A 17,463-nucleotide genomic window follows, 5' to 3' on the forward strand; every position below is an offset into this window, starting at 1 on the left:
TGTTCTGTGGAATGCTTACTCAATTTTGTGACTTGTAATTTTTTTGTATGATATCATTTTTTAAAGGGTAGCATATGCCTCAATAGACTTCCTATTTGTCGTTGCCCCTCTAGTTCATGATATGTATTTATGCTAACTGAATCACCCATGCCTTGCTGTGGTGACACATTTCTACTTGCAACTGCATTTTGTTATAAGTATTTGTATATAAGTATAATTTTGCATCTTAATTCATTCTTGTACTCATGACAAACCACATACAATATTATTTACTACTAATTAATGCAAAGATTATACACAAAAATTGTTTTTAATACATAAATAAAAAAATATTTTGCATTCTATTTTGGTAGATGCGTAAATATATTTGATCCAAATATCGAATTAAAAATTCGTTTTTGTTTGTTTAAAATATAATTTCATATATTGATTATTTTATTTTTATTGTAATGATTATTTTGATATGAAATATACTTCTTACGGACTGTCTTACGTCATGTGATATTAAAGCATACAACATACATGTTGATCAGGTCTATCCCTAAAACCTCAGAAGCTTGTGGTTCTGGCAGATATTGCTAATTTGTCATATTATATGCAAAAGTTTTCTGGCTCGCATGCATTTTAGATAATTTTGGCCTGACTTTCTACGACTGACCTTGAAAGTTTCATGAATTCCTGTTTACAGAAAGGAGCGGGAGAGAAGTGCAGACCGACTTTCTACTGCAAAGAAAGAGTTGGCTGCGGTTCAGCAAGGCAATCTCGATGCTCTTGTGGATCAGAGCTGTCTGCTCAAGGAGGCCTACATACTCACTGGTGACTATAACCTCAAGCTTGCACGGCAGCAGTACTTTCTGGATTGTCAGCAACAGGTATGGAGAACTCCATTTCATTTTTATTGTTCACTTTACCTATTTGGTTATTATGGTATGTAGTCTTATATGCCACTTCCTAATACACACTCTCAATTGCATTTTCGAATTCTGTACCGAGTTTTAGTTTGCTTGTTTGTCTCATGATTATGTTTCAAGTTATTTGCTGCTATGTTATGCGATTTAATAAATTAATATTATGCTAAATGTCTGTCCGAGAATTCTGATTAGTATAATAGGACAGAAAAGGCTCACATATTCAATTGGTATACAGTCATACTTCAACTTACGAGCTTAATGCGTTCCGAGACTGAGCTCGTATGTCAATTTACTCGAATGTTGGTGCAATTCATTTATATATAGAACAATTAAATATATATTGATTGGTTTCCATACTCTAAAAAAGCAAATAAAACACTCAAAACAAGATATTATAACAGAAAGAACATGTTGGTTATTGTCCTTACGTAGTACATGCTTTCAAAAAGCAACAAATAAAAAACAATGCAAGGAAATGTGATTAATTAAAATGTAAAATTAAATACATACAATAGCAGTTAACGCTCGCATTTGCCAGGGAGGGAGATATAAGTTATCCTTCGTTACAACAGGTGCCTTTGGTAAATTTGGATTTTATCAAAGTGTTAAAAGACAAACTTACAAGCAAACCAAAAAGCAAACTCTCATTTTCAACTAAACGTAATTAAAGTTTCTTCGGCGTTCATAGTTTGAAATTTCTCGCTGGTTAGCGAGAAATTTTTCCTTTTTTTTCGCTTTCACGACTAGCCGGCCGTTTTAAGATAAACCTATCTAAGGACGTTTGCCTTTGTCGCCCTTGCAACATGTTGCGATTAGGACGAACACAGGTGTCGCCACAAATGGTTAACGCACGACTACTAGCCAACTTGTCCGAATGTCTATTAAACAGTTTGGATGGATAGCACCGGCCTTTCCACATAGCATCGTTTCAGTTACGCTGTCACCGGCCAATTGTTTGTCCAATGCCATCAGCAGCCGTGAAGATCGCTGCACCGTTTAGAAACTATGGTTAGTCCTTTTGCGAACTAAATGCCCTGAATATAATCCTTCTGTTTGATAATTATGAATGTATTTCTGTCATATTGCCGAGCTAGCTGAATCACGCATACACATTTCGCATATTTTTCAATATTTTTCCGTTTAATATCGACTGTTATCATTTGCTTTTTCTTTGTAATATCTTTCATTTTACTGGCAAACTTTCGGTCTACGCACAGTACTTTTAATTTACATAATTCTGCACAGAAAATCGTGCACAAAAACACGGTACAACAGTATAACCCCTGAGCAGTTGAAAAATACATAGTGATGGTGTTCTCATAAAACACCTCCGGCATACTTGGCAACTGACTCAAGTGCTCGTATCTCAAACATGGCTTGTATGTTAGTGCTAAAACTTGCTTGAAAGCTGGCTCGTATCTCAAGTTTCTCGTACGTTGGAGCACTCGTAAGTTGAAGTATTACTGTAATATAAATTCGATTTTCTTTATATTTATATACAAGAAAGACATACTCCTTTTTTGTTTTTTGTTGTTTACAAAGTTAATAATTGGTCAATGAGAGACAGCAACTGGTCAAATACCCTAATCATTGTTTATGACTTGAAACATAAATTGTTGCAGTACTTTGTACAAAGCTCATGATTGATGAGTTCTCCTAACATAATAACGAAACCCTTAACAGTGGTCTTTACAAGTTGCAAAAGTTTCTTTACATATTAATTACTTGTTGGTGATGATTTTGTTGTTTGGTTTGGACCTCTTCCGTAGTTTGCGTAAAATGAAATTACCTTCATAGATTAGATAAACATATGGATATCATACTCATGGCTGTGAAAATAAGAAGCTCGTATGGTGCTCCTACAAGAACTGTCCTACTTTTTCTTATATTAACAAACTAGTCGGTCTACACCCGGCCTCAGCGCGTTTACATAGTGTCATATGATGGGCTATGTTATAGGTTATACAGAAACTGGTGGAGCAGAGGGCCCGAAATGAGCTGCTAACACTGATGTTAGATATTGAAAAGGAAGGTGTACAGGAGACCCGGCACCTTTTGACCAGCATCACTTCCTACCTAGAAAGGCTGGAGACAGCTGGTAAACAACAGCTGGTAAAGAGAGGTCCTTTTAAATAGCTTTTGTTACTTTTGTATTTAGACTGTCCCTTAGATGTTATAGCTGTAACATCTATTATTTAAGGAAATGTAAATGTGCAAATTAATTCATTCCTTGGCTCGGTTCTGTAATCGGATCTTCTCAGTAGTGACGACTCAGTAAGAAGACACATTTACTCAATAGCTGAAATCGTAACTCTATCAAAACTAGATGTACGTTTGCTAAACTTATCGACTCTCTGACAACCAACTGTCTAATATTTACAGTACTGTGTCATGTGGAACATGTTTTATGTGAACCATGGGCCAAGGTCGGGTGTAATTATGTTTTATATGCACCGCCAAAGACAGCTGAAAACATCGCTCAGTGTCTACCAGTGTTTCAAGTTTGTGATTTGGCTTACTGAAAGGTAAACACTGATAAAGCTAGTCATTGGGCTAAATCTAAACAACTCGAAATTGTCAGCTCATATAGTTCTGTTATGCAAATGATTAGCTATTTTATCACTGCCATTCTTTTGCCTCAGTCAATATAGGAGGGTATGTATATGACTCATCTCCTGGAACTACTTGTTTGTTTAACAACTCGCAACTTACAATGTAGCAACATGCAGCTATCTCCACATCTACAGAGCCTATGGAAAATTTTTCTTATTACAGAATAGGTTGGAGGATGCAGAGATGATTAGCAAGACATATGATAGAACTGTCATTGATTCCCGTGATGTGCTACTGAATACTATGGATAAACTGCTTGGTGAGATCATTTCAGATTAGGTAGTTTCTTATATCTCCCCGCTCGTATGGCGACCAGTGCTTGATAGGCTCTGTCTGATGCTGGCTGTCACCTCTGTTTCAGTTTTACATCTACCTACAATCAAATCATGTCTTTGCCTGCAAGAAAAATGTTTAGGTGATATCATTATCTGAGATACATGTATGTATAAGGATTTGTTCTCTCTTGATATTATAGTAAGTTTTCCTTGAGGCTTTCCAATTTTTCTAAATTGTAACATAGGTTATATTATCTGCTTAGCTGGTGATGCGTTGCTTTTTAATCCATTTAAATGACATCTTTCAATTTTCTTTCATTTCATTGCGTTTTTTGGTTGGGACAAAAGGTGACACAACTAAAAGGATCACTCTAGCAGTCCCGAGAGGAAATGTGCGAAGATGTGTGATTGCTCCACAGTTTTAGACTATGTTTAGTTTTACATACCCTAGGACACTTATGTATTTGCGGCATCTAAGTTTTGCATTTTCGCGGAGTCATCCTCTCGCGAAAATTTTATGAGCGAAACTAAACTATCATAAGGAACGAGCGAAAACGCGACATTAAATAGCTTTGTTCATTGATATTCACAATAAAATCGTCATATTAGAAATGCAGGCAATTTTCGTGTGTAGTTGGCTCATTGGCAATTTCTGCTAAACTCATTATAGCTAATACACCGACTGAGCAGCATGGCAAAGCAAATTAAGATAATAAGTTTTTTTGGAAAAGCCAAGACAAATGAGGAAGATGATGATATTAGCTTAGTCACTGAATTTGTAACTGATGAAGATGAAAGTGTGGTAGGGAAAGTCATAAAATTGAATAATAATTATTGTAGTGATGAATTTTATTACCAACCAAAAACAATATAACCAGGAGCCATGGTCACCGCGTGCTATAAATACTTGAGATCTAATATTGGTACCACATCAGTCACGGCGGCAGGGACCTTGACGTCATTGATAGTTCAAGAAACAAATGGCAGCAATAGATCAAATTGCATTATCGATCTCACCCACACATTCTTACCTGCGGTTCACAAATACAAACTAGTCCCAGATTGAAAAAAATTTCGTACCAGTGAACTGGACCTGAGGAATCTAATGACGTTTGTTCCACTGCATTTATTTTCACATCACTATATTTTCGCACTCATCAGAGCTGCGAAATTAAGTTGCAGCGAAATTTAACTCTGTATGCTACTCACGAAACTAAATACTAGCGAAATATAAGTGTCCTAGGGTACATGTATATATTGTGGTTGCCAAGTTACAGTAAACACGTGTGATCATTCTATGGCCTTGCGATCAGCGTGCATGTACTTCACTCTAATTTAGCTCACTAAAGTACAGATCATGGCTAGTGTACTACATGAGCCTCAGGAATGAACTTCTACCCAAAACACTTAGGATGTGACCCTCATCTGAGTGCTAAGACCCATTCCTTACCAAGTGTGCACTAGTACTACAAGTATGCACTAGTACTACAAGTATGCACTAGTACTACAAGTATGCACTAGTACTACAAGTATGCACTAGTACTACAAGTATGCACTAGTACTACAAGTATGCCCTAGTACTACAAGTATGCATTAGTACTACAAGTATGCACTAGTACTGCAAGTATGCACTAGTACTACAAGTATGCACTAGTACTACAAGTATGCACTAGTACTACAAGTATGCCCTAGTACTACAAGTATGCACTAGTACTACAAGTATGCATTAGTACTACAAGTATGCACTAGTACTGCAAGTATGCACTAGTACTGCAAGTATGCACTACTACTAAATGCTGACAAAACAAATTTTTTGGATTGTACTCCTAAAACTTAAAATTGCTAAGACTAAGATTTAACTATTAGTTACATGGCCACTGCGTGCGGAAAGAGTGAGGTAGATAGATAATTGCCACATGTATACTTTGTTATTGAATAAATAGTCTACAGTTAACCTATCAGTCTATCCTAGCGAATAGAAAGGCCTTTGCTATTATAAGCTGAACTACATGTAGTTTTGGGTGTTGTTAAGTACTGAGAACCTTGAGGTCATTGCTAGCTAGTCAGCCAACTCAGTTTAGATGAAAGATTAGCCAAAATACAGTTCTCTTAATACAGTTCACTCTCGAGATACGATGTTAATTTGTTCCAGGGTTGGTATCGTATGGTGAAAAATTCGTATATCGGGGTATAGAGACCATTGTAATTATACAATGCAAACATCCCCTGGTAAAAATCGTCAAATTTTTTTATAAAAATGTATACATATTGACAATTAGCAACAAAATAGTATGCTAACTTTAGTAATTATAGTTACCTACAGTAACTGTATTGTATTTAGTGTATTTTAATGGTTATGATCTGCAATAAAATGCAAAATTATAAGGTCTTTACCAAATGCAGTACGTACGGTAAGGAGTTCTTACCTTCAAAAGGTACGCATAACATAAACTTTGAATTCACTTCAAGTAAGTTTAGCTTGCTAAGCCTACACTTAAAACTAAGTTTTAGTATGTATTTTGAACTATTTTACTGAATTTCAACTTTTTATCACGAAATTTTATCCTTCAGCAGTTCCTATTTTCACTTTCACTATAAAGTTTAGCGTGTCTAGTTGAAACCTTTTTCAACCTAAATCAATTAGGCCGAGCGATGCAGTTATAGAAAGCGGCCTCTCGCACACTTGACCATTTAATGGCTACCGAAAAGAAAAAATAAAATTTTATTTTCTATACAGGTCGTGCATACCTTTGGAGTAACATGGCTTCAGCAGGAACATGTAGTGAGTAAAGCAGAGAGGAGGCAAAAGCGTATCAATGTTAATTATGTTGCTGTACACTTGAAAATAAATTTAATACGTAATGAATTGGATTTTTTTTAGCAGGCTAAAGGAAGTTGTCCATTCCTGTCCAATTTTTCTACTGGTTTAAAAGAAAAGGTTGATGGTGCAATGCAGAAAATTGCTAGCTAGCGCTTGTAAAAGGATCCAGAGAAGGTGGTACAGTAGTTTGTCTTGTATGAAATGTGCACAAGAATCAATGTAACCAAACATACAAAGTTTGGACGTATTTATACCCTAGAGGACAGGGCTTTAGCAAGTTTCAGAAAGTAATGTAGATGTGTCAACTCTCTTGAGTAGCTAGTTATATATGAGTTACATACATCTGATGAATTGTATTTACGAAGTAGAAAACAGGCCGGACTGCAAAGACATGGTTGAACAAGAAAATAAAACATAAAATCAAAATGAAATAAATAAAGCATAAAATGAAATGAATAAAACATGCCACAAAAATATAAATAATGATATACATTATACATGCATTGTTTTTATTTACTAGCCCACATCAGTAAATTAAACACTTGAAATATTTCTGCCAATGTAGGTTTTTCTGTATCTTCTAGTTCCTCGGCCCTCGCCCATACTAAAGGGTTGCTCCTCTTTAATGCTGATCGCGTGCATGGCCTTCCAACTGTTTCAAATCGTCAGTCGTAAGCTCCTCCTTGCGCTTGCTTTAATAATAACTGCAAATTCTGATTAGTTACGACCATAGAGTTATCTCCCCCTAGAGTGATAACTACACGAACGTTTCCGGTGCCAACAAGGAGCGTTTAGGCCACGCCTCTTTTTTGTGCTATTCAGTCGTAGTGATTGACTAGATCAATAACATCAGCCATGAGAAGGGTTAAACAAGGATCATGAATTCCAGTTGAGATAGTAATTAATGCTCATATTAAAAAAATGATGATTATAGTTTATTACTTTAATATAAGCTTATTATTTAAAGCAATTCAATACCTACCAGGGATTGCTAAATATTATGGAAATGTTTACTTTTTCATTTCCATAAACATAAATATTTCCATAATTTTAGGGAAATGGATATGGAAATTTTATTTTACAAGTATGGAAATAGTATGAAAATGGAAATAATATGGAAATGAATTATGGAAATTAATTATGGAAATGGAATTAATATGGAAATGAATTATGGAACTTTTATGGAAATGGAAATAATATGGAAATGATTTATGGAAATGGAAATAATATGGAAATGGAAATGAAGTAGGGAAATGGAATTAATATGGAAATGAATTATGGAAATGAAAATAATATGGAAATGGAAATAATATGGAAATGAATTATGGAAATGGAATTAATATGGAAATGAATTATGGAAATGGAAATAATATGGAAATGGAAATAATTTGGAAATGAATTATGGAAATGGAATTAATATGGAAATGAATTATGGAAATGGAAATAATATGGAAATGGAAATAATATGGAAATGAATTATGGAAATGGAATTAATATGGAAATGGAAATAATATGGAAATGAGTTATGGAAATGGAATTAATATGGAAATGAATTATGGAAATGTTATGGAAATAGAAATAATATGGAAATGAATTATGGAAATGTTATGGAAATGGAAATAATATGGAAATGAAATATGAAAATGGAAATTGTGACATACACGTAATCCCTGATACCTACATGACTTGCCAAGGCACTGAATAGATAGTGAGTGAAAGTGAAGGTAATGCAAGCAGTTACTCATAGATAACATACATAGTCATACTGGGGTTGTATTACATTGGTGTGATGGGAAGCTAATCAACTGCCATCAACTATGAGCTGTACTACCCGGTGTTGCCCGAGTAATAAAAAAGTATTTGGACAGAAAATTTATTTTTATATAACATTTACTATTCTAACTTTTAAACTTCATATCATGAGAAAATATTTTTAAGCAGTTTAAATGAATTAAGAGGAAAAAGAAAACAACTCTAAAGGTTTGCAAGCTTTTTCAAACAACTACAACTTTTAAGTTTTATATCATGAAAGAACTGTTTTGTTGAAATAAATTAGGAAAAAAAATAAAACTGTAAATGTGTTTAAATGTAAAATAATTAGCAAGTAATGGCTAAATATAATCTGTTTAGCTATGATTACATGTACAATGAAAAATTATTGTAATCATAGCTAATTTTTATTACTTTATTTAATAATAATTTAATTTAATAATTAATAAATAAAGTAATTCACAACTACTTTTTTATTACTTTATTTAATAAATAAAGTAATAAAAAGTCTATTTTATTTTTAAATAATTATAATTTAGTATAATTAGGTATAATTTATTTTTATCTAACATATAACAACATTTGCCACTCTAACTTTCAAACTTTTTGCTTGCTTACATCAAGCAAAGATGTCCACTAACTAGTGGACATCTTTGCTTCAAGCTAGTCTATGTATTTGATTGATATATATTGAAATCTAATATTACATGCAAGGGCTGTTTGTGAACTGAGGTGACAATGAATCACTCTATCACCATACAATGTCAATACTTTCAGTTGATGGCAGTCGATTAGCTTCCCATCACACCAATGTAATACAACCCCAGTATGACTATCTATCTTATCTATGAGACTATGAATAACCAATGATATACAGCCCCTCATGTGTGGGGGCTGTATATCATTGGAGTAACTGATTGCATTAACTCACTTACTTAACACTATCTATTCAGTGCCTTTACAATGCATGTAGGTATTGAATTGCTTTAAATAATAAGCATATATTAGTGTAATAAACTATAATCATCATTTCTTTAATATGAGCAATAATTACTATCTTAACTGGAAATTCATGATCATTCTCATGGCTGACGTTATTGTTCTGTCGATCACTACGATTGACTAGCACAAAAAAGGGGCGTGGCCTAAACGCTCCTTGTTGGCACCGGAAACGCTCGTGTTGTTGAATGCACAGTTATCACTCTAGGGGGAGATAACTCTATGGTTACGACCATATTCCTTGACAATATTAACAATACGGGCGCTTTATTCTTATTTATTTATGACTTCCAACTTTGTTGACATGTAAATCATTTTTTCTTCGTTTTGTAACGGTCTCAGATTCCATAGCTAACGAATTAAATATGGATACTGGTAGTTATATACGTATGCTGACTAAAAGTTTATAGTAAATATGAGTTTACGCTAAAATGAATATTTGCTCTCGCTTATGTAATTTTCACAAAATTTTCCACGTGGAATGCTGTCCCGAGAGAAGTTGGTCATCGTATTTCTTCTAAACGTTCTGAAAATGTTTTGGGCAAGCTGTATTTCGGTGTCTTTGTTATTTCGACGTGCGTTATGAGCACACCGACCGCCAAATCTTAACTCGGGCGAAACTTTTCTCAAAATCGTATCGTGAAATAAAATTCGTATAGCGAGGTGAAGATCTCACAATGTTCAACTTCGTAAGGTGAAAAAATCGTATATCAGGGTAATCGTATCCCGAGGGTGCACTGTATTAAGGCTTGTAAACAAGGCTGACAAGAGGAGCCGACTCCTACAGACATGTATGCATCCGTGAATCTCAGACAAGAACTTCACTTATTCACTTTGATAATTACTAGCCAGCTTGTACAGATTGTTATCTTCAACTATTACATAATGAAAAGTTCAGAATTTAGCCTTCATTATTATTTAAAAACATAATTTTACAGCTGGTTGGTTTAAATATTTGAAACGAGGACAAAATGAGGATTAATTTAATATACAAAATATTATTATTGACTAAATTCCCAATGAGTAACAATGTAAGTTAGAAGTTTAGTTTTCCAACACGCTAGTCCAGTTTATTTTGCACACCGCTGTATTTTACTGAATTCTATTGCCTTGTTCCATATCACTCATAGTGATACAATGTTGGGGTCTGATTGTTTGCACATCCCTATTTTGTGTATAACGGTTGGAGATATATCTATGGCTCATGATCCCAAAGAGTTCACCGATGGATGGCTCTCATTCATTGATTTCAATTTAGATGAAGGAGAAGAGCAGAGCCGTGTAGGTAAGGTATTCACATCCTATGAGGCGCTTGCTGCCAGTGCCCACAAGTTTGCTAACCTTCATCGAGAGAAGACTACTCTCCAGTTTCCAACTCATGCAATCCAACAGATGTGAGTAAGAAAACACTAAAGAGATAAACAATGCGTGTGATAGAATGCAAGGTGTCGTAGCCCTGTTATACAGCGCATGAATTATAAAGCTTTCCCTTTGCACTGAAAATCCTTTAAAAGTACCAGATTGTAAACAATCGTATTTACAATTTTATATAATTTATTTTATGATAGCACACCCTCTATTAGTTGCAATCAGAAGCGCTAGCAGTGGATATTTAAATAAAAATTTATTTGAATTATTAAAATTTATGTCCACATTTGACAGTCTTTGCTTGCTGTTGTTCTAATTTAGGCTTTTGTATACCAGTTGTGCACCATGATCGAGGAAGTACACAAACGTAGTGTAAAACCTGTATTTGAACGCTACCTTTATTTGAATGCCACCTCTATTCGAGTGCCACTATGGGAGAAGGGTTGAAAAATAGAGCGCCACCCTTTAATTGAACGCCATTTCTATTTGAATGCCACTTCTATTTGACGTTCTTGATCTTTATGAACCCATGATAGCAAGGGATCAGTAAAAAGCTGTCCAAAAATCTAGTAATAATGACTCGATTACGTCAATAACAATTAATTCGTTTGTTTTTATTCGTATTGAAGTCCATTTTCAAACTCCAAGTCTTTACGGTTTTTTTATTAAAACTTTGAATGCATAGAAATAATTAGCTGTATCTGGCCAATGGTAGTTCCTTTTTTAATGCTGTCTCAATACTTTGATGTAAGCGAAAAAAGTTTTGCATGTTCACGATGGGGTCTGTACTTCTATGTATTTGAGGCTAAAATTCTGAGGCTGTTCTGATTATACGCAGTTTCTCTTTATTCGTGCGAGAAGTGTATAAGTATAAGTGTATTCTAAAGTGCATCGCGTAAAAGCTTTGCTCTGCTAAACTTGTTTAGACGCTAATATCGGTTAGCTAAGCTGTGCAAAAGAGGAGTTGAGGTAAGAAGACATTGTGGAAGGTATTGAACAGCCAGAAGAAAATGGAATGGTTCCAAACAAAAACAACAAAACAGTTTGAGCAAACGATGCCAATATGTTTGTTTTAAAGATGTTAGTTTATTTTTTTTAAATATTACTTTTTGTTTCATAATCTGTTATAAATATGGTTTGTTCATGTCACTTGTTCTTTAAAATATATTTTTAGCACTTAATAGATTATTACTATTATATAACTTACAAATTTTCAGATTTATAGCATGTTATTTGGTAGCATCTTAGCGGTAATATGAACTCGGCTTACAATGGATCAACACTCGTAACTCCTCGTCTATTCCACATAAAAAAGCCAGTTTTGGCTGCGAACTGTAACAAACACATTAATGAGTGCAATGAGTTTTTATGCAACCTTGTTAAATATAGTTATAGAATTAAAATATTTATTGAAATTTAAAAAGAAATACAAAACTTTAAAGCTCCATCAAATTGCAACACAAGCAATAAGACCATCGTAGATTAATTGCCAGCAATAGATATCAACTGGTAGAGACATGTATCAGGTTCCCTGTGCATATTTACGACAAGTTGGAGGTAAATTAACAAAATTCGTCCACACAAAGCTTAACCCGACAGAGAGTGCAAAATATAGGCAGCATTCGATTCGCCCGATGAACGCGTTAAATTTTGTCTACTCAATATTCTGACGAGGTATTTACAAAATACAACGCCACCTTTTATTTGAACACCGTCTTCTATATCTATATATATGTATTTCTCAAAGTATGCGTGTCTGTCTGCATTTGGTTATAGATATAGCTATAGCGCACGCTGATTATTTTCCCGATGGGGCCACGCGTTGCAACGCCCCTGTTAAGAAATATTTTCATAAGGTTCAGTAATTATATCCAGGGTCAAGGCCAATTCTTCTCGCGCGGACAATTACATTGTCTTTGTTGGAAGAGTATCTGTAGAGTAGGAGTGTCTACGTATTCAAAATTTTGACTGATAGCTTCTGGTGGAACAGTAACCTTTTTTATACCACACTTCTATGCAAGAATTGTTATTATTAATTCTACATATTCAGGATTTTTATTTTGTTTTCTCAGTTTGTATTAATTGTATCATTACCGAATCATATATTATTGTAATCGTAGCAAAACTGACTTAATTTAGCTATTGCTAATTATTTCACAATTAAATCTAAACCTTTTTATAGTCGTTTTATTCTTTTAATTTATTTGACTTGCACGAAACATTTTCCTCATGATATGAAGTTACAGTTGTTTGACAAAGTTTTAAAACCTTTACAGTTGTTTGATTTTCTTTCTTAAATTATTTCAACTACACAAAACACTTTTCTCATGATATGTAGTTTGAAAGTTAGAACGGCAAATGTTGTTAAATATTAAATACAAATCAATTTTCTGACCAAAGACTTTTTTATTACCCGGCTAGTAGCTTTAGCACAGCTAGTCCTTAATAAAGAGCCACTCTAAGGGAAGGATTGAGAAATAGAGCGCCATGGCGTTTAAATAAAGGCTTTACAGTAAGGCTTGTTCAATATGGTAAATATTAGTGCTTATAAACTTTCACCTATGAACAAGGTAGTTGTTATTCAACGCAAACTCACCCAAGTTTCTGCACATACAGTTGTGCATACTTTAGGCTGAAGCAGGCCTTGTAGAAATGGGCAGGTTGTCTATGCAGACACAACAAACAAAAACACATGCTTATCTGTGTTTGCTTTAGACAAAAGACCAATGAGGCTTGCAAGGATCAATTGCTTGGAAACCAGACACACGGCTCTCTTCTTCCAGAGGAGCTCAGCCTAAGCCTATCAGAGCTCAAGGTGGAACTGAAGTTGCTAGAGTCCAATATTAAGACCATTATGTCCACCATCACCCTGAAACGAAAGGTCAGTCAGATTCTGTGACCCTTACTTGTCTTTTTCATAGCTTTCGTAGAAGACGTACCCAATTGTCAGCTCGGATGCATAAGGAAATGTGTACCTGGCCATGCATTTAGCTGTTTGGCTGTCTTGATGTCTTTAACTCAAACCTGCAGCGAATATTACCAATAATTACCAGAAAAGTGGTACAAATTTAGTAGAGGGAAAATAACTCCTAAACTTAAATACTATAGTTCACAATGTGAGCACATAACTTATCGGCACATTTCTGGTAGTTGTTCTACCACTCCAGCTGGTAAATCACTTTTAAAGATTTCAAACCCTTTGGAAGTTTTGTAAACTCCTTAGAACCATCATTATATCAATATCAAGTTGTCCTTTCTTGGTAGAGATAAGTTTAATATAGCAAGCATCTTCGAATTGGCATTGTTAGCATTTCTAACAGAACTGTTGAAGGTTGGAGTTTCATCATTGTTGTTGTAGCACAATAGTGTATTTCATCAGCACATTTCAGTCACATTTAATCACATTACATTTAGATTCACTTCTTCTAGCCACTGTTCAGAGACATTGTTAGTATATTGCCTATTTTAGTTTATACTAGTGGTTTTTAACCATAGATATTGACTGAAGCATTCTCATGGTTCAGCAGAGGTAGCTGACTGTACATCAACACTTGCAGGGCTCAGTACCTCCAACTAGGTTTCAACCAATGAGATGTTCATGTACATATCCGTGCTATTTTGTAATGTGTACCGAAATGTTTATGTATGTAGAATTATTTTGTCTACTCATGTATTTGTGTCTCTTTATACCAAAAGTCTAGATCAATTCCTATGTCCGTAGTGTATGGTCACCGGAGATGACTGTCCGTCTGTCTTGCATTTCACTCAGCCGGATTAGATTACAGTTGTGTGTTTATTTATTTCTGGCCAGTGCATAGCGAGGGGCCATTGTATGCCAGATGTTTATCAACAAATCTTCAAGTTTAAGCTTCCCTCAAACCATTTGCTCAATGCGGGCATTTATAAAATGTCTTTAAAAGCTCTTTTGTCAGCACTACAGGGTGTCCCTGGGTGGAATGAAATGGCTATCTACATAGTTGCAATACATTCTCATTCCTGACCTAGTTACATCTCATCAGCTAGGAAGACTGAAAACTCCGACATGACATCTCTGAAGCCATATCAACCAGAGAGACCACATCCAACTGACACTCGTATCAACTGACAAACATGACAACTGATGATTATTCATTCTATCCATCACATTCTGTAGGTCAATTTCTCTCTGCTTCGCGTTCACTCAGTCACCAATGTTATTGCACATTGTTTTACTTTCAGCTTCTAAATGGATAATCTGCCCACTTCAAGAGGTGGTGTATTTCATCGGCCCACTTGAAGGAGGTGGTGTGTTTTATGCCTGCAAACAGAAGCAAATGCTCTATTCACACACAGAAGTCTAGAGCAAACACTTCACACATGAAGAACATCGTAAAACAAGCATTGCGTGTTCACAGATGTTTAGGGGAAGCAATGACAACAATTGTGAGAATTCTGTACAAAAATAAGCTGCAGAAGCAAATGCTGAAGTCTATTTGCAATTTGCTTGCTGAACTTTTTGTGGTTGTTTCAACCTGCTTGTATGGCTTTTACGGTCGGTTTCTACTAGCCGTTATGAAACGCTCACTTTAGCACCCACTCTTCATTTGACAGTGGTTGATTTGAATATCAGCACTTTGCTTTTCACTTTCATATTTTGCCGTACTAGTAATATATAATTTATGTAAAGCTTGCAGCTATTTTATTTTAACTTGTATTACCAGAAGCCTTTGTATCATAAGACTGCTAAATATTATTCACACTTTACATTAATAGGCACTTTCAGGAATTGTGTGAACTTCAAACATTACTGGTTTAGAATTTCCATACTGAAAGATTCCAAATGGTGCCTACTTCCACATTTGTGTCACTCTACATGTTTTATATCCAATTCAATTTATTAACATTATAATGTTTATGAGCCGTTACATGGTTTGCTCGCTCTGTTCATGTTTGTCTGTTAATGTTCTACTTGTTGATGCCTTGCTGTCATAGTTGACACTAGCCCTATTTCTTGCATCCACTAGTAATGATGGAGCAGGTGACCAGATTGGTAAGGATATAAGACTCGCAAAAGACAAACCGGTTGCGTTTGTTGAGAAGAACCTACCCATAGTTGCAGCACAAGAAGAGAAAGATGAAGAACGAGAGGAGGGCAACTGGAGTGGGAAGCAAAGCTTGAGCCTGAGTTATTGAAAGTAAAAACAGATCTAGAAGCAGAGAGAAGAATGCAACACAAAAAACTCAAAGTTGAGGCAAGCCTGGAACACTCGAAACATGAAAGTACCAGACTCAAGATCACGAATAAACCTAAGCCGGAGATTCCATTTTTTGATGACGAAATGGGACAGCTATCTGGAGAAAGTTGAGTGGGTGGCATAAGGCTGCAACCTGGATAAAGCCGACTGGCCTTATCATCTCAGCCAATACCTGAGAGGCAAAGCAACAGAGGCTTACACTCGCCTGTCTCCTGGAGAAGAGAAAAATTAAGACAAAGTGAATGAAGCATTATCGGAACTCTCAGCCCAACTCAGGAAGGCTACAGAAAAAAAACTCAAGGAATCGGAGGTGTCTGAAGATGGACACCACCTGAGTTCTCTACTCGACTGGCATCTTATATGTACAAGTGGATCCAGCTATTAGGGGCAAAGACCTAAGACAACTTTACCTCATAAAACAATTCATATCATAATGATCAGAAAATTTGGCTTCTCATCTGAAGCAAGCTAAGTTCGATAACGATGAGGATGTATGGAATGCAGCATCACTATTTCTGCATGCATGCAGAAGAACGCTGGCTAAAATCCAGCACAAAGAAACAGGAGACATAAAGTACCAATGATAGCAGCAGAGTACGAAGAGCAGGACCAGTGAATACGATCCGGGATGAGACTTCCAGTTCAATTAAGGATAACCAGCGAAATATAAGTGAGTCTACTGAAATCACTGAGTGAAACGGTCATGGTGTAGCTCAGCTATGGCCAAATGGCGGATCTAGATCCGGATTTGGATCTTTGTAGTTTTTTTGTGGATCTTTCAAGTTAGCACACGGAAAAAGTTTTTTAAAGTATTTTTTTCAAATTTGATTTAAAAAGATTCTTCTAAACTTTTTTCAGAATTTTTGTAAATTCATTGCTTTCAGCAATTAACATAGAACATAGAACACGACTCACAAATATTCCCTTTTTGTAAACTTTAAGAGTCTCTGTATCTAGCAGAAAACTGTGTTTTGACAGTATTGTGAAGTCAGAGCCCACTCTTCATTTTTCTTACTGATATCAGACATATTTATTGCAGCACATTTATTCACTGATTTTTAGTCAAATTATGTATAAAATGAAGTTTTTTAAATTAGTATTTGACGCTTTGTTTAAGATGTACATAACTAATTGCATGTTTATGCACAATAAAAAAGAAAAATACACATTTTCAGCTTGCTGTGGATTTTTCATTCGTCAGATTTGTCTGTAACGGATCATGGCCAAAATTATTTGGCCATCCCTGGTGTAGCTGTTTGTAAATCTGCAACAAAATGCAACAATCAGATGGCGAAGAAAATATATGAAAGAGAAGCCCATAGAAAACCTGTTACGCTGATCAGGGATACAAGATGTGATACAATTCTCGTCAATGCAAAGTTTGTGAGTCCCAAAGACTTGACAGGTGCAGGGTTATTTAAAAATGGCAGACGCAAGTATCAAGTAGGCCCAATATGCAAATATAAAAAACA

General features: G+C 35.2%; 1 protein-coding gene across 1 annotated transcript in view; it reads left to right on the top strand.

The window, feature by feature from the left end:
* Nucleotides 1-17,159, top strand: part of LOC137403361 (HAUS augmin-like complex subunit 3) — a 31,971-nt gene extending 14,812 nt beyond the window's left edge. Inside the window, exons 7-12 of the mRNA XM_068089428.1 lie at nucleotides 689-872; nucleotides 2,871-3,023; nucleotides 3,687-3,783; nucleotides 10,648-10,783; nucleotides 13,473-13,638; nucleotides 14,976-17,159. Coding sequence (XP_067945529.1) covers nucleotides 689-872; nucleotides 2,871-3,023; nucleotides 3,687-3,783; nucleotides 10,648-10,783; nucleotides 13,473-13,638; nucleotides 14,976-14,990 — 751 coding nt within the window. The 3' untranslated portion in view covers nucleotides 14,991-17,159. The remainder of the gene's footprint in view (nucleotides 1-688; nucleotides 873-2,870; nucleotides 3,024-3,686; nucleotides 3,784-10,647; nucleotides 10,784-13,472; nucleotides 13,639-14,975) is intronic.
* The last annotated feature ends 304 nt before the right edge of the window (nucleotides 17,160-17,463 follow it).

The sequence above is a fragment of the Watersipora subatra genome, chromosome 1 (assembly GCF_963576615.1).
Source record: "Watersipora subatra chromosome 1, tzWatSuba1.1, whole genome shotgun sequence".
NCBI classification, from domain to species: domain Eukaryota; kingdom Metazoa; phylum Bryozoa; class Gymnolaemata; order Cheilostomatida; family Watersiporidae; genus Watersipora; species Watersipora subatra.